At 41.8% G+C, this 20,163-nt stretch overlaps 2 protein-coding genes across 12 annotated transcripts in view; both read left to right on the forward strand.

Annotated features, from left to right (window-relative positions):
- The window catches only part of CMSS1 (cms1 ribosomal small subunit homolog), a 243,318-nt gene extending 240,270 nt beyond the window's left edge, over positions 1-3,048 (forward strand). For both annotated transcript variants that reach the window (XM_075436132.1, XM_009939445.2), the window contains exon 10: positions 2,403-3,048. In XM_075436132.1, coding sequence (XP_075292247.1) covers positions 2,403-2,486 — 84 coding nt within the window. In that variant the 3' untranslated portion in view covers positions 2,487-3,048. The remainder of the gene's footprint in view (positions 1-2,402) is intronic.
- Positions 3,049-3,239: 191 nt separating this feature from the next.
- The window catches only part of LOC104333879 (cell cycle control protein 50C), a 58,480-nt gene continuing 41,556 nt past the window's right edge, over positions 3,240-20,163 (forward strand). For 9 of the 10 annotated variants that reach the window (XR_012765585.1, XR_012765584.1, XR_012765581.1 and 6 more), the window contains exons 1-7: positions 3,240-4,057; positions 4,874-4,984; positions 6,241-6,342; positions 7,438-7,528; positions 9,736-9,873; positions 10,856-11,065; positions 12,156-12,464. Coding sequence is in view for 1 of the 10 variants with exons in the window: in XM_009939446.2 (XP_009937748.2) it covers positions 3,845-4,057; positions 4,874-4,984; positions 6,241-6,342; positions 7,438-7,528; positions 9,736-9,873; positions 10,856-11,065; positions 12,156-12,346 (1,056 nt within the window). In the remaining 9 variants the exon portion in view is untranslated. Of the gene's footprint in view, positions 4,058-4,873; positions 4,985-6,240; positions 6,343-7,437; positions 7,529-9,735; positions 9,874-10,855; positions 11,066-12,155; positions 14,761-20,163 lie in introns of those variants that run through there. The other variant, XM_009939446.2, reaches the window with a different exon arrangement.

Below are 20,163 nucleotides of genomic sequence, written 5' to 3' on the forward strand. Positions count from 1 at the left end.
AGCACAAGATAGTACTACAAAAGGTGCTGGTTGCAGTGGGATGGATTTTTTAAGTCAGCTGAAGTAAACATACATACAGTAGACTATAGGTGATCTGTCTCAAAAAACTGAAAATTCTGTGGCTAATATTTGATTTTGGGCTATTGCAAACCTGAACTACCCCTTACATCTCACTGTACTTAGCATAACATCATTTCTGCACATCTGTCTAGGAATACAGGCCAAAACTTGTGACTCCAGCTATATTTTGTTAAGGGAAAATCTTAAGACTGTCTTAACATCAAAATGTTAAGGCTTAGTTCAAGTTAAAACCAAGTAAGCATGTTACACCTTCATATATAGTCTTAGCCTAAGGAGCAGATATTTATGTATGATTACAGAATAGTGAATATGTGATTACAGAAGAGTCTTCAAATGTGCACTTGACTCGGGTAACACAACATGCAGAAAGGTTTTTGACATCTTGAGCTATATAAGTAGAGCATCTTGCAGCTATTTGTCCTGCTGCACACATCAGGCAGATTCCTGAATGTTATAAGAATGTCAGTAATAAAAAAAAAACCCAATAATGGTTTTGAGAAAAGGCATATTATCAGAGTAGAAATCAGTAGGATTTTCTGGCGACTTGCAGACTTGAAATACGGAATACAGTCTTAGAGAGCAGAGGATCTTATTCCCCTGCTTGTATAAAAATTTTCAGATATATACCAAGATTAGTAATAAGTTTGCTCAAAGAAGAGAGAAATTATAGTGCCAGCAACACAATTTAGAGAACTGGCAGTTAGATGTACTAGTTTTTTTCATTCCCTGTTAGTTGTGGAGGCAAAATTGCACCCTTAAAATTGTAAATAAGGCATACTGACCCTTTCCAAACATCACTTTGTCAATAATTTCTTTGCATATTTAAAGTGCTTCTTTGCTACATTTCATTGTAATTACACCAGAAAGCAAGAACAGCTGGAAGCATAGGTACTGTTTGTCCATTCATGGAAAATCTGTAGCTTCATTTTAAAGGTACAAACTACTTGATGGTTTTGTGCTCACCTCATACTCAGTGGTGAATTTTGTACACAGTGGTATATTCTGATAAATACATGAATTTAAAAACATATGAATCCTCCCATATGACAGTCCTGTATCCCATCACATCCACATAACGAATGGCGCCCAGATCCAGTGGTCTTTCAGATGCCTCAACATCTCATTAGTTAATGCTGGTGGATTTTTTTCCTCTGTTTCTATGTGTCTCACTGCATTCATCCCAAGCAGTGGAGACAAGGAAATAAAAAGAAAGCTCACAAAGAAACCAGCGGTGGGGTAAATGAGTTTATCAAACTCTGTCTTGGCATGCTTGATTTATACTGAAGCATAAAGGTTGAAATAAAAATTGATTGTATACTTTTTGATCTGACCAAAAGATAAGCTTCCTGCTTTGAAATCCTTGTCTATAGAGGTTGATGGCAATATACAGCTGTCTCAACTCCTCAGATTACTTGCTGGCAAGATTCAAATGGAGTTTTTTCAGCAAAGGCAAATATTTTATTGTTTGCAAAGAGTACAAACACAGCCTTGAGTAAGTTTGAAAATACAGAAAGTTTAAGTTTCAGGTTTCATGGAAGTAGAAAAGTTTGTAAGAAATGGACTTGCAATAGAAAGACAACTGTTTTCACCCTCACGTAGCACATCCAGCGTGGAATAGAGACTGGTCAGACTTTCTAACATCATTTATTCCCATGCAAAGTGGAGGCACAGAAGGTTATAATCATGAGAGAAAACTGGCAAATAAGTTATTTGTAAGCGGGAAGAGGAAGCTATAAGGAGACTCTGGACTAACCGTCATGATAGAGGATCTTGTGTTCTTGCTGAAGTATGCAGTCAATATTTACTCTCAAGTTCATTTGTCTTTTATCTTTAGATAAGCAATAACCTGCAGCCATATCCGTGTTATAAACCAAAGTACTTTGCATGCAACAGATGTAGACCTGACCTTCATGCTCACTGTCATTCAGGTGTCTCAGACACAGACGACATGGTGGCTGTCGCCGTGCGGTACCGCCCTTGGACTGCTTGATTACCCATTGATACTCTGGAAAGTCCCCCATGGATTTTGCAGCCCAGGGTGGATCTCTGGCTGTGACATGCTTTATCAACTCCGTATTGATGACAGCTTAGCTCTAGCCATCTTAGATGGGACTGCATGAGCTGTAGTTGGACTTTAGGATTGCTGAGCGAATGTTGGATATTTTACGAAGTGGAAACATTGTAGAGCTCAGGACCTTGTATGGGAACCTCTTCTTTAATTTCTAGTTCTATAGTAAGGTGCCCGAGTAATTAAATAACGCTATTTAGCCGAAGCATTATCAGTAATTTTTGATGCTTTCTTTGATTTTTGTTTTCTTCAGATAAAGAAAGAAACAATTGACCTACTGGAGATGTGCATTATAAAGCTGTGCAGAAAGGGATCTGTGAAGCTTGGACTCTTCTAATAGTTTTACCAACGAGGAAGTCGTTTGCAGCTGCATTTTACTATTATCCTGTCTGCAAGTGGAAAGTGATTAATGAGTGATGGAATGAAGAATTTTGACTTTTCGGAGGTCTATCAATACAGAAAGAATGCACATTGCAACTTTTTCTGAATTTCCTTTTCGTAATAAAACAGAAAGTTTTATTTGTAGTTTTTGTATGATTTTTGTTGGAGGAGCAATGTGATATTGAAATTAGAAGTATGTTGCACTCACCTGCTAGATTTACTACAACGTCACTTTTAAGACTTTGAAGATGAGCAAACTTGGGTGTGAAAGTCTTTGTACAATTCAGTTCTCTCTTATCTTCCTCTGCTGTCCCAAAGGAGACCTTTACTTCTGTCATGAGAGTGATAATCTAGTTCTTGCCGTAGAGGATCTTTGAAAATTTCGTATGGATTTCAGCAATTTGTCATAAAGGTGTTTTTTCACCCATCTGTTCTAGAGCTGGCCAGCTGCCATTTTTTTGCTATTGCGCAATAAATTATCTGTATATTCAGACTTTATTTTGGTTAAACTGTTGAAGTGTGCAAAAAATATTCTTCTGTTTGTCCATTTAAGTTAAAAGGCAATGATCTCTGGGTAATTCTTCTGTCATTGTGGATAGTAAGGAATTGAGAGATTTTTTTTGAGAGGGTAAGATGGAATAGAGGTTAGCAAATCGTCAGCATCTTGGAAAGCCATTGGTCCAAATCAGATGTTTTGGGAATGAGTTGCCCTTTTGTGATAAAGAACATGTAAACTTTTTACCACTTAAAATTGCATCTGAATCAATAGCAATGAATGTAGTAGGTTAAGAAAATTGATTTCGTCTTCCAAAGCAATGTTTTCTGTTCAGTGCTGTCTCAGCAGCTGCAGTCCTACCCAGTGGCATCCAGTGCAGTTGGAGTGGAGCTCCTTTCATTGCATGCCATGCCTGTTAGCTGGGCAGCTATGGAAGTGAAGGGACAAGAAATAATGCATCTGAGATTATACAGAAATTCCAGTATAGCTGCCAATATCCCTGCAAATGAATAAGATGTAACAAATCCTACTGAATTATGAGCCAGGAAAAAGCGTATGTTTAAGCTTTTCCAGGAGGCATGAGCTGGGCACCCTGACCAAAGTACACAGTTGTTTGATTGGTAAACGCTGATCGTGGAGATCCAGGCACAAATGTAGAAAATGAGGAAGAGAGACATCTAGTTAATAAGTAGTTCCAGGCCATAATCCGGCTTTGAACAAACAATACAGTCTCCCAACAGTAAGGACAGTATCTCAGCTTAAACACTCTCCAGCACAAGTATATTATTCCTTCCTCTCACCTTCTTCTCAAGAAGAAAATGAAAAACAAGACGAGTTCTATTCCGCAAGAAGGAGAGGCGCGTCCTTCCAGATGTCCGGATAACAGTGCATTCAAACAGCAGAAGCTACCAGCTTGGAAGCCCCAGCTTAACATCGCGACTGTGCTCTCCAGCTTCTTTCTCACAGGTGCCTTCTGCCTTTCTGTGGGAATCTGCCTCATACTGTCTGCAAACGGCGTCCAAGAAATCCAGGTTTGTTTGGGGTGTCATTCTTAGGTATTTTATGAAGAAGAAGCTGGGCTACATTTGGAGTGAAAAGGCTTTGCATTTTTGCTTCTGGATAAAGATGATAGCAATGGCTTCATGCCTTGGACATGTGTCCAGCAGCCAGTATTCCTGTGAGAATCTTCAAGAGATAGTTGGTCACCAATGAAAGACGAGCACTGAGTGGTTAGCTGCCTGGTAATATCTGACATGTGGCTGGAAATTACTGCCAATGGCTGGTAGTACTGGAAATGTCATTATTTCCTGGGGTTTTGAGGTGAAATACAGTAATCCCTTTTGTAGTGTTTGCTACTAGAAGAACATACATGTTTGCTGGGGCAAAATCGTAAAATGCAGGGAGCCCTGATGTTTAAATGCTTTCTGGAGGCAGGTTGGTTAGACCTGTGGTGGTGTTAATAGACTTGTGGTTGGAGCCAACACTCAGCACTACATCGAGGCTGTTCAAGACAGGTGGGCCATAATGCATGTGGGGGTTTGTTAAGCGTTGCTTGGTCAGCCAGTCCAAGCTGCGGAACAGCACTTCTTTGCCGAGGAGCAGATGTGGAGATTCTGCAACAGTCATCAGAAGGCTCTAAACCAGCTTTAAACTAGGGGTGGAATTTGTGACTATTCGTTGAGGCCAAGTCCTCATTCTCTGTCTCTGTCGAATTTTAACAATGTTTTTGGCAGTCCAGAGTCACTTAAAAAAGAACTGCTCTGAGAAGTCTTGGAGCTAAACCACTAACCTTTTCCTGTGTGCTTGTCCTTTGTTACAATATCTCTGCTTGTTCACTTCTCTGACAGATTGATTATTCAGATAAATGCTCAGATTGTTCAAAACTCCGTGAAAATTCCTCCAATTGGAATAAGGAATGTGACTGTTCTGTTGATTTCACGCTGAAGGAAGATATATTGGTAAGGGGATGCGAGAAACCAACTCAAGTTGCTTAGTACCTCCAGTTACTTATATCTCTATATGATAAAATACACTAATTGTGCTCTGTAGAGCTCCTCACTAAATTTTCTTTTTACTTTTAAAAAACGTGAAATACTCAAAATTTTACACTTTTGCCTTTGCTGTTCATTTTGGTACATGTTAAAAATAATCACGATCATGCTACCTCTGTCCTTGGTTGGGAGATGTCCAAGGAGAAGATGGGGATTGAGGAAATGGTGTTTGATTGTGGAGTTGACTTCTCTCTGTGTCTCTCTCTTCGAGTCAGTAGCAAACCTTTGTCCTTGGCCTGGGGTTGGTTGTTACTGCACTGCTAAGCTCTCAGATGAGAAGGAAACCGGAAGCTCTGACCACTTGTCCTAAGTATACCCCTTTGTATTTTTTACCAGGGTTATGCTGTTAATCCCAAAGGTCCTTGAAATAATTCAAGTCTAGCAATGTCATTCTGCAGTTTCATTTGGGAAAAGTATCCTTCATTTCCTGTCCTAAACTACTGGGTCACGTTAAAATGCTTCATGTTCCGCCAAAGAGAGCTTATGCTTAGCACTGCATAAATGATCCCTTAATATTACAGTGCAATTTACATTATAAAGTCACTTTAGGGTTATTCAGTATTGAAGAGGCTGTTAAAATACTCTGTAATTCTTCAGATTACAGTGATGTTTGAGAAGTCAATTTAAATGAACAATGGTTTTTTTATAGTTTAATAATCCTCTTTTTTGCTTGTATTTGCCTGCCTAGCATTCTCTCTTTAATTACAGGATTAAACTTTCCAAAGGGTTCAAATAAATGATGAGAGGCAGCCTTATTTTTCAAAAAATCTGAAGGAATTAAGAGCTAATGGTACTTTCTAAAGTTTTTTGTGCACCTTCTTTTATGGAAAATGAGTGTCTGTCTCCACAAAATTATTCATAGTCATTGCAGGTTCACGTCCAGCCATGCTATCTTGAGTAAAATAACAATCAGGCATTTTTGTTTTAGGTTTCATTTGGTGATTTAAAGTATGTTTAATTTTGTGCCAAAATACTAAAACTTTCAGTTGGGCTAAAGACTAGATTCTAGCCCGTGTCCTCTGAAGTAATTGCTTAGAGTGTAGTTACCAACACTTAAATATGAATGGAGTACTCTCTTTGCCTCTCTTTTTTTAGCAAGTAATAGGATTTCTTTTTGTCTAGATGAACTCACCTTATTGAAGGGATTTATCCTTTAATTCTAGGGTGATGTTTTTATGTACTATGGCCTGCAAAACTTCTATCAAAACCACCGTCGATATGTGATATCAAGAAGTGACGCACAATTGTTGGGTCGAAATGTAAATGTAAGTTTTTTTTCTTTATGTTGTGACATGGTCAATATTTCCATCAGGTGCATCTTTGACCATACAGAGAGCTAAGTAGACATAACTATATGTGTTAAGCTGCCTCTAGGGAAGTAATAAGAAGGTACAGATTTTCAGTGTTTAGTCTCTGGTTTGGTTATGATTGTTAGGGCCATTGTGTCTTGTTAATAAGAGAGGAAGATTGAAGGGATAAATAGAAGAGGTCAGTCCAGCGTTGCTGTACTCAAACCTGCACCTTTAGGAACGCTGATTAAAATTACATTGTCTTTTTCAAATAAATTTACAAAAGCTTTTCCTTCTAGTGTTTTCAGCCATCTTAGCCAGAAATGTTTTAAGCTGTGCTTCTATTATAGGATTAGGGAATCAAGTTATTCTAAGTTGTTCGTTTTGCCATGTGGCTTTGGAAGCAGACAATGAGCAGGAAGAGGTTTAGGGTGAAACAGGTGATCATGTAGCATTCTGAAGTATGCAACTTAGAGGTTCAAAGAGGAGGCTAGACAGCATCATCTGCAGGAGGCGTGCAGGAGGAAATTGGGGAATGCAATCATTGCATTCAGTGTTTTTTACTTACAAATCTAAAACATGTTTTCTTTGGCTTAAAAGTATCAATTTTTAACATACACACAGTCCACAAGCTGTCCTTTTAGTACATATGATGATTGTGCCATAGTAATCTGTTGTTTTTATAAAATACTTCTTGTAACTCTCAGGAAACGTTCCCCATACATCTGCTTCTCCAGGTGTCCAGTCAGCTTGTTTGTTTGCAACCAGGTGCAACGGCTTTAGGCCTTTGTGCCAATCAAATACACAGCTTATTAAGTGTTACTTGGAAATGTTTCTGTTTTTAAACCTGAAGATTTATAGTTTTTTATGAACTGGAGTAGAAGAGATGTGATAAATTTGAGACTACAAACCCATTAATTTGGATGTATGTCTAATGTGACCAAAGGATACTGGAGACTTAATTATTCAGTGGCTTTTCAGAAGAAGGAATGGGAGGAGAACATTAACACCAGCAAACCAAAACAAAACCCCCTGGTTCTGTGCCTGATTGTTCTGTGACCTTGAATGCAGATTGAGAGCAGCTACTGCACGCCCTTCACCACCTACCAAAACGGGACGCCCATGGCTCCATGCGGTGCTGTTGCCAACAGCATGTTCAATGGTAAGCAGATGCCTTCCCCATCTGCCTTACTAATTTTCACTTGAAACTATTCCATTACCCCAATCCAGCTGTGTCCTGACATTGCAAGATCTCTTGTCTTTCTCCCACAAAAGGCTTTGTTCGGTGATTCTATTATGGTGAATATGGGGCTCTGCTTCCTACTGTTTAGTAACTTGTGCCTCATTTTGAAACTGAGGAAGATTTTTCGTTTACTAAGACCCTTTTCAATGTGAATATACAACAGGACTGAGGAATTGAGTGCCTGGTGAAATAAGGAGCGATGATACAACAGAGTTAGGGTACTTCCTTGCTGAAAAATACATTCTTGTACAGTGATGAGATCTGCCTTCCCACAATGGTGTGCTTAGAAGGAGGTGACGTGTTCTTCACATTGGTTTGAACCTTTGGATCTGTGTAGTTGCGTTTTGTTCTTTGAATGCTGGAAGCATACATAGTCTTAATTTGATTGCAGGTTTGATCTTGTTTGTAGTAACCTAGTGGGCATAGTCTGCCTATGAGTACCTTTAGGCTGAAACCTAGAGGGCTCCTGGCCATGAACACTGGCAAATTTCAGAACGGATTTCTTTGGGAGGAAAGGAGACAAAAAAACATCTACAGACCTTTCTCCCCTACCCCATCCTTTTTTGTGTCCCCTCCCTCCCACTTTTTCTTTTACCTGTTCCACACAGCAGTTCTTGGCAATGCAGCAGCTGTTTTCAAGCAGCTGAGCCACACACACCAGAGGACTTGTGAAGCACAGCTGCATTCCGTCAGGTCTAGATCTGTTTGATTTTCATCTGCCTGTGCACCCACCTGCTCCCTGGAAGTCTGTTTTATTGGACTGGGCTCAGACCTAGGCCAGCAGAGCTGCCTGCATGCAGCCCACACTGTTCTGGAGCCCTGGCTGCAGGACAGAATGCTCCTGCAGAGAACTAGGGATAGTAAGATTCTAAAATGCTGAGGGTAAACCTCCCAGTGTCTGCCCTTGCATCAGTCCTTAGTGCACAGTGTGATGAAATGTTCCAGCTGCTGGTGATGTCTGAATCCCCCCTCTGGTAACTCATTTCTGTCCCTTTGCTGTGAAAGAGGGTGCTTCCCATTCACTGTTGACGGTTTAGCTGGTTGTCTAATTGCTCTCTAATCCTCTTTTGTAAAATGAGGAAGATGGCCAGGTTCCTGCCACGGGAAAGGTTTTTAACCCAAGGTAGCAGGTCAGAGAGCAGTCAGACAAGCAGTTAAGCAGGCAGAGCTCAGAGAATAGCAACTCCGGTTAATAAACCAGTGACAAACATCTGGGGATGTCATGGGGCACAGGGTGAATGCTTACTCAGAGGAGTGTGAGCCTTAAGGAGCTGTGTGAACACAGGTTTTGTAGCAGGATAAAAAAAAGTATGTTTTCATGGATGCTCATGCAGTTGAGTTGTGTTTTTCATGTTTCCTAAAAAGCAGCCCCTCCCCATCGGTATCTTCTAACTGTCCCTGTCCATCATCTCATTGGCTGCCTAGGTGTTTACACAGATGTTAATGAGACCTGTAATGTTTTTGCCTTATGTTAAACTAATCTAAGTAGGAAAATATAATGGATAAAAACAAGTGCTTTTTGCCTACTGAAACAGAATGGCATGGTTAAGCATAATTTTAACTAAATGGTTTTTGATTGAAGGAAGTGTTCGTGTCCAAATTGGTAGACAAGGTCTAATTAGCATAAAACTAAAGCAAAATTTTCTCCAAGGGATCATGGATTCCCTTGATTGTGCTTTCACCTCTCCCCTGTTCCCTGAAAACACATGTTATATATAGCAAAGCAATTAGTTTAGGACAACTGTCAAAGAAATGCCAGGGAAAGCTAACTAGGAGATTAACTTCTGTAACTAGCTAGAAAGCTGCAAAAGTGATTTGCAAAGAACTCACAGAGGAGTTGATCGACATGAGATACTTGTACATATTTCTGCACGGGGATTCAACAGGTTTATTGGTAGGAGTATGTTCAGTTTTTAAAACTTAAGAAGTTCTAAGGCTCTGGAACCTTAATTATTCTTGTGGAGTGTACAGTGCTCTGTACACAGTCAAGATGAAACCTTTCCCAGGATTTTTTTTGTTTTCTATTCACTTGGAAGATGCTTCAGTGTGACGGTTTTTGTTAGTCACACTGGCAGTTAGAATGACTGTCTTCTACTCATACATGTTGCTTCTTATATTCCCTGCAGATACTATTGATCTTTTTTACAGTCTTAACTCATCTGTTATTCAAGTACCACTGCTGAAGACTGGAAACAGTTGGTGGACAGATAAAAATGTGAAATTTCGCAATCCAAAATCAGCCAATCTCTCTTCTGCATTTGCAGGTAAGAATGGTTCCACTTGTGTTCGTTATGTTTCAATGGCTTCCTTACCTCCCCCCGGTGTGTGAGGGTCTCCCATTCTGAGGCAAATTGCCTTTGGGAGAAATACCTCCAAAAGCTGGTTGGAGAAGCAGCTTTGGAGGGTGGCTGAGAGCAGAAGCCAGATTTAGCCAAAATATCACTGACCACAGAAACTGGGAGAAAGTGGTTTTGGAAGACTAGCCTTGGCCCACTTCAACACCCTTCTGCATAGTTTCTTGTAACACTTAATCTGTCCAGAGAAAGCAAGGATACAGTCACTTTATTTTTACCTATTGAAAACATCTGTGAAGGAGAATTGCACGTCACATCTTTCCTACGTCATGCCATTGCAGATTCTTAGGCAGTTGCGAGACAAGTGAGGCTGCCGTCATCACTAGTTCTTACAAACAGCTGTTTCCTAGGGCTGTTTCCTTGTTATGGTTGATCTGTACTGAAGTGGGACTAAAAGCTCTCTGTTCTGGATCAGGGCAGTGCTGTGCTGGATACGGTATGCAAGAGTTGATTATCTAAGTACTTTTCATATGACAGATCCCAAGTATCATAGGCTGTGCCGTTAGACTGCAAAAAGGTACCTTTCTGGTTGTACAGGAGTAAATCAATGTATAAAAATGAAGGCAAGCTCCTCATTATGGAGAGCATATTGCTTGCTGAAGATGCAATAATCTAAATAAACACTATTTTCATTTGTGCTAGTCACTTTGTTTTTCCTGTGCTTGAAGCTTCTAGTGTGTAGCAACCCCTGGGTACCGTTAAACTCTGTTCATTCGTGTTTGAGGTGAGTGGAGATGCTTGGGTGGAAAGTATTATCTAGCATGTATAATTTTTCAATACTGGACAGAGTCTGGTATCTCATATTGTGTGTCCATTGTGAGTAAGCCCAGAAGTTAGTCACCAACCACTGGTTTTACTGACAGCATGTCCGGGTTTCTTTCTTTTTCATCAGGGACAGAAAGACCTCCTTACTGGCAGAAACCAGTATATTTATTAGACGAAGAAGATGAAAGGAACAACGGTTATGTAAATGATGACTTCATTATCTGGATGCGAGTGTCAGCCTTTGCTACATTCAGAAATCTTTACCGTCGTGTCAGACGGATAAGGCAGTTTGCAGATGGCCTCCCAGCAGGGAATTACACTTTTCATATTTCCTACAGTATCCTTTCATATTATCCAAGACTGTTTGATAGTTACAACAAGATGGAAGTGGATGGGATTTGTATAGTAAAATGGCAAAAAAACCAAGCGAAACACCCCAAACTAAATCACCATGAAAGGACCTAGTTTTAAGGGTGATGAGACACTACAAGTGGATTTTCTTTAGCCTGTGCAGATGGAGTTAATACATGTTACTCAAATGGCAGCACACAACTTTGGATTTGAGTTCTGAGGGGGCTGCTTTTGGCTGGAAACAGCAGATGGAAGCTTTAGACAAAGGGTAAAACTGAAGAGTGGGAACCTGAAGAGATGGTTGAAGATGTTGTTTTGGCTGAAATATTTAATAGTGGCCTAATGAGATGTGTAGACACCCATACTGGCATGCGGGAAGTGCCAGAGGTATCCGTGCCCTCAGAGCTGCGTAGGATGCCTGTATCAGCAGAGCTCTCTGGCGGATTTGGGCCACGTGCTGACAGGAGCTCTTGTGCTGGTGAAAATGCACTCTCATGCTGAGCAGCGTGAACTTTGCTGACTAAAGCACTTGTTTTGTCAGCAGGAGCTATGTCAAGATGGCTATAAATTTCTCTCTCAGCTGTCAGAGCTCTAATTTTAAATTTTGTAGCACGGTTCTGTTCTGAAGGCTTCCACATGGAGAGATGAGAGGTAAAATCATATAACATTCTGGGTAGACAACACTAGGTAGAGGTGAGCACTTCCCTTCAGTGAGAATATGTGGAGTATCATCATGATAAGCTGCCCAAAAGGCTCATTTTCAACTGAGTTTTCATAGCAAATTAATGTAGTAGCAGTTACATAAATTATGAATCTGAAATTTAAAATGTAAAAAAAGAAAAGTCTTTCCATGTTCACACAGAGACTGTATCTAAAATAACTGGATTTCTTACTACCAGCTGCTACTGGGTTTGTGGACCAGAATAGCAGAGACATCACAGATCAGTTAAAGGAATTTTTGCAGCAAATGCAGGTCTCCAGACTCTTTATGCCTTGGAAAGGATTTTGAGCATTTGCTACTACTTTTTCTCCTCCTGGAAATTCTGTAAACTGAAACCTTAACACCCTTCTATCAGATTTCCCTGTTACCAAATTCAAGGGGAGGAAGCATGTGATTCTTTCAACTGTAGCATGGAGCGGAGGAAGTAACCCATTCCTGGGAATTGCCTACATGGTTACTGGCACAGCAGCAACCCTGACAGCTTTTGTCATAACTGCCATCCACTTAAAGCTCAGAAAAAAGAAAACATACTTTCAGAAGCAGTAAGGTTTCCTGGCTTTGTGAACAAAGGCAGAGGTGTGCTGTGAACAAAGAACAGGTAGCACAGACCTTTCCTTCCCTCCCCTGAGCTCTGGATCTGTTTCAAGTAACAGGTTTGGTGAAGGTAAGCAAACTGAGGAGCAGTGCTATTCCATCATCTGAAACCAAACTTACCTGAGGCTGCATTCTTATTAATGTACACGTGCTCCTAAATTTGTTTCCTAGGAAATTTGTAGCGGGATGAGCTTCAAACAACAGATAGCATAGTGGGTTAGAATTGTAATGGCAAAGAAATTGTATGGTGCTAAAGTCAGGCCAGAAGTAAAGGTCCATACTCATTTCTTACTCAGGCCTTAATTGAGACAATATTTCTCTTGTCTTAAATGGAGCTTTGCATGGGTAAAAACTGAGGTCTTGATCCAACAAAAACCTTGAGCAGGTAGAACTCGGTGCTAGAATCTGTTTGTGGGCCACATACGTGGGCTGAATGGCTTGGCTTAGATTTGATATACCTTCTTCAGCTGTCCTGAAAAAGTAACCAATTTAGCACAGCAAATTCGTCACAGTTTGACACTTGATTTATGATTGAATACAGGGCACTTTTTAGGAGTTTGGAGTTTGTTTAAACTCAATTTATTGGTTTTGTCTAGGTACTGAGACTAACTTGCAAAGCTAGAGGGCATCAAAACACTGATTTGCGTTTTTTAAATTATGATTTAATAGAAAGCTTAAATTAGAAACTCCTTTAATGCTAAACATTGTAGCATTAACTATTAGGCCACAGTTGCACTCCTGCCTACCCCACCCTTCCACGCAAGAGCTCACAGACACTTAGGTGACATGAAATGTCTCTTCCCTTTTCAAGCCTCCGTTTCTGTGGTGTGGTGACTTGCTGTCAATAGAAAACAAAGCATCGGAAAATGTCAACTAAATTTTCAGAAAGTAAACACTGCGGCTCATGAATAACCTTATCAATTTTCATGTTTCCTGTCTAAAATTTTACACATTTAGGAGTTATTTCCAGTCTCATAAAATGTAGGAGCAGCGCTGAAGAATTTAGGTCAAGTATACCATGGTACATCCAAATTTTTAAAAATAATTTTTCTGTTGGAAAAGTGCAAATGGAATAAAACATTTTAAATTCATTCCTTTGGTAGGTATTCTGTGTGCCTTACCTCCCCCTCCTCTAAATAAACCTCCACACTAAAAAAGAAATCACAGACTAGAGCAAGAGAAGGAATGTGGCACAGGGAGGCTGCGTGCCACTGTCAGGGACACCCACGTCTGCTTTTAAAAGTGTCTCAGGCACGTAGGAGTTTGTGACCTTTGACAGAAGGCCTCTGGTGCGTCTGATTGCAGCCACAGAAGGTACCGTTTCATTTAATCTCTGCTTCGTAATTGTGCCATGAGCAGCAGAAGGGGTGCTGCTCAAGTTCACAGCCCGGCCTGTTAGTGCAATTTTGCTCCGTCGACGATTTATGCTGACCTGCTGGGCTAAGGTGCGCGTCCCCACCTGCTTTTCCTGGTCGGGGTCAGTCACCTCCACCAGAAGGCTGTAGAAACGGGGTTCCAGCGTTTCAGCAGGGTTCCAGTATTTCAAACCTTTGCATCTAAATCTGTCAGGAGCTGTGGGAGAACCATACCTCTCATTGGACTGGACAAGACAGGGCATGAAGCAGTACCTTTAGCAATGCTTAAGCTGATAAGTCTAAATCACTTTTAACAATGAGACGTGCTTCTAAACCTTTTAAGTCCTTTTGAAAATGTAATCCCATGCAGCCCTCTGGAAAGCCTCGATGGGAGTTGCTACCAAAGCTGAACTTGGGATTTCTGGCTCCAAACAGACTGAAGCCACCGAGGCGAAGGGCTCAGGAGCGGAGGATCATGCCGGGAGTCCCTTCCTAAAGCAGCAAAGCCATGGCAGTAAAAGCACAGGGAGAGAGAGGGTCTTCTGTAAAGCCTTTGGCACAGTCCCCCACAACATCATTCTCTCTAAATTGGAGAAATATGGATTCGATAGATGGACTGTTCAGTGGATAAGGAATTGGTTGGAAGGTCGCATCCAGAGTGTAGTGGTCAACGGGTCGATGTCCAAATGGACACCAGTGACAAGTGGTGTCCCTCAGGGGTCCGTACTGGGACCAGTGCCATTTAATATTTTCATCAATGACACAGACAGTGAGATCAAGTGCACCCTCAGTAAGTTTGCAGATGACACCAAGCTGAGTGGTGCAGTTGATGTGCCAGAAGGACAGGATGAGAGCTGGACAAGCTGGAGAGGTGGACCTGTGGAAACCTCATGATGTTCAAGAAGCCCAAGTGCCAGGTCCTACGCCTGGGTCAGGGCAATCCTTGCTATAAATACAGGCTGGGGGATGAAGGGATTGAGAGCAGCCCTGCCGAGAAGGACTTGGGGGTACTGGCAGATGAAAAGTTGGATATGACCCAGCAGTGTGCACTCACAGCCCAGAAGGCCAGCCATACCCTGAGCTGCATCAAGAGAAGCATGGCCAGCAGGTCGAGGGAGGTGATTCTGCCCCTCTGCTCCGCTCTGGTGAGATCCCACCTGGAGTCCTATGTCCGGCTCTGGAGCCCTCAGCACAAGAAGGACATGGAGCTGTTGGAGTGGGCCCAGAGGAGGGGCACAAAAATGATCCAAGGGGTGGAGCACCTCTCCTATGAGGAAAGGCCGAGAGAGTTGGGGCTTTTCAGCTTGGAGAAGAGAGCTCTGAGGAGACCTTATAGCAGCCTTCCAGTACCTGAAGGAGGCCTATAGCAAAGATGGGGACAATCTTTTTAGCAAGGCCTGTTGTGACAGGACAAGGAGTAATGGCTTTAAACTAAGAGAGGGTAGATTTAGACTAGATATAAGGAAGAAATTTTTTACCATGAGGGTGATGAAACACTGGCAAATGTTGCCCAGAGAGGTTGTGGGGGCCCCATCCCTGGAAATATTCAAGGCCATGTTAGATGGGGCTCTGATCAACCTGATCAAGTGAAAAATGTTCCTGCTCGCTGCAGGGGGGTTGGACTAGATGACCTCTAAAGGTCCCTTCCAACCCAAAGCATTCTGTGATTCACAGGAGCCTCTTTCTCTTTTATTTCCCCTCCCCGCCTTTTTTTTTTAGTTCTCCGAGAAACTGACTTTCAGGAAATGATACATCATCTGGGTGGTTAAGTCACAATGCAGTTGTCAATGATTTTATTTCTTCATGAAGTATCTGGTAAAAATGTTAGTAAAAGGAGACTGAATAATGAGCTATGTATTTCAGAGAGTCAGTGTCCACCAGAAAAAAAACTTAGGAAACACAGTCTAGCAAGTAGTGCTTACAGTTTGCCTGTTATCTCCCAGAGGTTTGTGCAAGAACCTCTTCTCTTGAAGTGTACATTGTCTTTAAACTCCCTCACAGGGAAAACCCGTCTTCAAACAAATCCTCCTTTTTCTGTTCTTCCGGAAGTTGTCAAGTCTTTGTTTATAAACCCAAAACCTCTTTTTCATCTTACCACAGCTTTAAACACGTCTTGCATCTCTGTTGTACCCTCTGAACAGTGTCCTTGGCAGCTGCTGCTTGAGCTCCGGCAGTTACTGTTGTTAACTCTGAGCAGCTCTGCAGTGTCTGTCTTGTCATTCGGGGTTGTGCTGCCCGGACCAGAGCAAGGGCAACGGCGGTTTTGATGAACTGCTCCCAGCAGGTGCAGTCTGCCTTACTCAAAAGGGTGGAAAGTTTTAGCGACTTCCTTGCACTGCCTGTTGTGCCAGTGCTACAGCTGTGCTGTTAGTCTGCCCCTAGCGTCAGAGCTTGCACGAATGTGCCTTTGCAAGAAAATTTTGTAGATGTTTTCCTCAGTGCCCACCCTGGGGAATACTCCTCTATCTATATGCAGTGTTTATCGGAATTGTTTTATGCTGCTGCTGCCGTATTCCCTCTTGTGCAGGGGCTGAAACAGAAGTGAGAGCACTGGCTGAAGGACTGGCCTAACATAACGGAAAGATAGTAAAAGCCATCATTAACTAACTGCTCCTCGCTGTGGCACATCTCGGGGGGTTGTCCCCTTTTCATAGAATCATGGAATCATAGGTTGGAAAAGACCTCTAAGATCACCAAGTCCAACCATCCACCCAACACCACCATGCCTGCTAAACCATGTCCCGAAGTGCCATATCTACACGTTTTTTAAACACCTCCAGGGATGGTGACTCCAGCACCTCCCTGGGCAGCCTGTTCCAATGCCTGACCACTCTTCCAGTAAAGAAACTTTTCCTAATATCCAATCTAAACCTCCCCTGACACAACTTGAGGCCATTCCCTCTTGTCCTATCACTAGTTACCTGGGAGAAGAGACCAACACCTGCCTCACTATAACCTCCTTTCAGGTAGTTGTAGAGAGCAATAAGGTCCCCCCTCAGCCTCCTCTTTTCCAAACTTTTGTCAGCTACTGATACCAGCAGGAAGCATGATTCCAGACCAAAATCCAGTGCGATTCTGAATTAATTTATTCTGGCTATTAGGAGATCATTACGTCACATTCATCTGGGAAAGCACACTCAGATTTGGAGAGCAGAGGTGTGAAGGAACCAGAGATGTTGCACTTTTACTGAGGTACAGATTGCTTTTATAACACCTGGAGCGTCATGACCAATACTGTGTCTTTGACACAGCGCTGCTTTTGCCTTGCACGCTTGATTTTATGAATTAAGATTATGTCTCTTGAGTAAAGGAAAAAAAAAAGCCTTGGTAAAACTTTTCAAAATTGAATTTGAATTAGCGTATCTGTCAAGCATACTTCCACTAATAGTAAGTGGGCCTTTTTCTATGAGACATTAACTTATGTAGACTTGTCAGTTCAGTACAAAGATGTTTGGTTTAAGATTGCTGAATGAAATTACAACAGCACCACCGGGTGTTACATCGTTAAGCCATGAAAGACTTATTGACATTATTTGTCATATCTTGGCGTATCAAAATTATTAAATTGTTTGAATCCCTTTCCTACAGCTGCTAGCACTTCAGAAAATAGCACAATACTAAGAAAAAATATTTTTTTGTTTTCAAAGGAAAATGCTGGTTCCTTTGTTACTGCTACTTAAAACCTTATCCTGCATCACTGCTGTATATTCAGTCCCTTTCAGCTGATGGAACTTTGCCTATTTCCTTCACTCTCAGAAGAAGAAAGATGCATGTCAGAAACGGGGTTTAAGCTTGGCAGACTGAAATTAATGATACCATAGATGCTTAAAGTACTAGAAGGTGTTTTTTTCTTTTGCTCATTTTTTTCTAGAACCAATAAATAAAGGAGGACATTATTTATGCATTTTTTTTTCTTTTGGGGAGTGGATATTTAATAAATGGAACACTGGACAAAGCATTCCTGTTAGAATGATCTAAATTTATATGGTAAACATGGACTAAAACAGGTGAACTCAATGGGATGTAAGTTTCTCGTTAGTAATGTTTTCATTTGTAATTTTGAAGATGACAGTTACATGGGAGCATTTTGTCTTTGGAGTTCTGCAGTTCAGTTTTAACAGTGGCAAAAATATCTGGAGGTGAAAAGATCCCATTACTATGAAAAAATTGTATGCAATTTAAATCTGATTTCTAAATTACAGGGAAGTATAAGAGTGAGCTGTATTTTAATGTCAAAAACTGTTGAACTACTTTTGGTTGCCAGCTCCCTTTAGGATTGAATTTCATCAATGGGATATATATCTATATATAGAGGCATAAAAGTGAAGCAGGACTTACAGGATATTTCAGTAGTGCTTCAGTTACAGAATTTTTCCAAGTCTTTTTCAGACTTTACAGTTTCATGCACATATGTGCAGTATCTGTCTGCCTTGGCTGTTTTTTCTCTGTTCTAAACATAGACATTTGCTTAACTCATCTCATCTAAAAATAAAGGGATGAGTCCTTCATGTGAAACAGATTAGCATGATCACAGACCTACAGAATCTGGAAAAATTAGTTACATGCTGCATGTATTTTATATAAACAGCTGTGTTGCATGGAGATTATTAATAATAGTATTTGGATGGGCTGCCATGTATTTTAATAAGACATTACGGTGTAAAAGCTCTCTCCTTCCTCTGAGAAATCGAACTAATACCAGAGTAAAGTCAAAGAGAGCAATTCAGGGAGGGAGGTCTTGGAAATTTTTGATAATGTAAAGAGAAGATTGCATACGAATTTGGATTTAAGTTTAGATCTAAAATAGGAAAGGCGGTTGCTTGTCATGTGACAAGAAAGTGCCATCTTCCTCAGCTGAGAGCAGTATGGCGTGAGAGACAGAGCTGATATGAGAAAAAGCTGTAATCACACAAAGAGGGAGAACAGTGGAAGAGGCAAAGTACTACTTCTGCTCTTGGATATGGAGGCAAAGAAATTCGGCTGAGCTGCTTAAGATGATAGTGTATGCTGACATGTGATCTGGAAAGCCCATATGATTTTGGGGAGCAGCCAAGTTAAGTAAAAAAATGTCTCGGTTTTCAATGGAAAGTACACACGCTAAACTACAGTGCATAGTTTTTGAGCTAAGGTGTTTCGACGCAGTTCTCTTTAATTGCATTATTCTCTACAATTCCAAGAACAATTTTGTTATGAGCTGGGAGTGCCTTGGCCATCTGCCTTTGCTTTAGAATCATAGAATCATAGAATGTTAGGGGTTGGAAGGGACCTCTGTGGGTCATCTAGTCCAAACCCCCTGCCGAAGCAGGGTCACCCAGAGCAGGCCACACAGGACCACATCTAGGCGGGTCTTGAATATCATCAGAGGAGGAGACTCCACAACCTCCCTAGGCAATTTGTTCCAGGGCTCCGTCACCCTCAGAGGGAAGAAGTTCTTCCTCATGTTCAGATGGAACTTCCTATGCTTCAGTTTGTGCCAGTTTCCCTTTGTCCTGTCGCTGGGCACCACTGAAAAGAGTTTGGCCCCATCCTCCTGACACCCACCCTTCAGATATTTATAGACATTTGTAAGGTCCCCTCGCAGCCTTCTCTTCTTCAGGCTGAACAAGCCCAGCTCCCTCAGCCTTTCCTCATAGGAGAGATGCTCCAATCCCCTCATCATCCTCGTAGCCCTCCGCTGGACTCTCTCCAGTAGCTCTTCATCTTTCTTGAACTGCGGAGCCCAGAACTGGACACAGTACTCCAGATGGGGCCTCACTAGGGCAGAGTAGAGGGGAAGCAGAACCTCCCTCGACCTGCTGGCCACACTCTTCTTGATGCACCCCAGGATCCCATTGACCTTCTTGGCCTCCAGGACACACTGCTGGCTCACGGTCAACTTGTCATCCACCAGGACACCCAGGTACCTCTCCACAGAGCTGCTCTCCAGCAGGTCCGCCCCAAGCCTGTACTGGTGCATGGGGTTGTTCCTCCCCAGGTGCAGGACCCTGCACTTGCTCTTGTTGAACGTCATCAGATTCCTCTCTGCCCAACTTTCCAGCCTGTCCAGGTCTCACTGAATGGCAGCACAGCCTTCTGGTGTATCTGCCACTCCTCCCAGTTTTGTGTCATCAGCAAACTTGCTGAGGATACACTCTATCTCTTCATCCAGGTCATTGATGAAGAAGTTGAGTAAGACTGGGCCCAGTACTGACCCCTGGGGGACACCACTAGTTACAGACCTCCAGCTAGACTCTGTGCCGCTGATGACAACCCTCTGAGTTCTGCCATTCAGCCAGTTCTCAATCCACCTCACTGACCACTCCTCCAGCCCACACTTCCTGAGCTTCCCTAGGAGGATGTTATGGGAGACAGTGTCTTTGGTGGCCTCTTGTTTGCAAGAGAGGGATTGTTGAGCAGTTTGTGTTTGCTCTGTGT

Source organism: Opisthocomus hoazin, chromosome 1 (genome assembly GCF_030867145.1).
Source record: "Opisthocomus hoazin isolate bOpiHoa1 chromosome 1, bOpiHoa1.hap1, whole genome shotgun sequence".
NCBI classification, from domain to species: Eukaryota; Metazoa; Chordata; class Aves; order Opisthocomiformes; family Opisthocomidae; genus Opisthocomus; species Opisthocomus hoazin.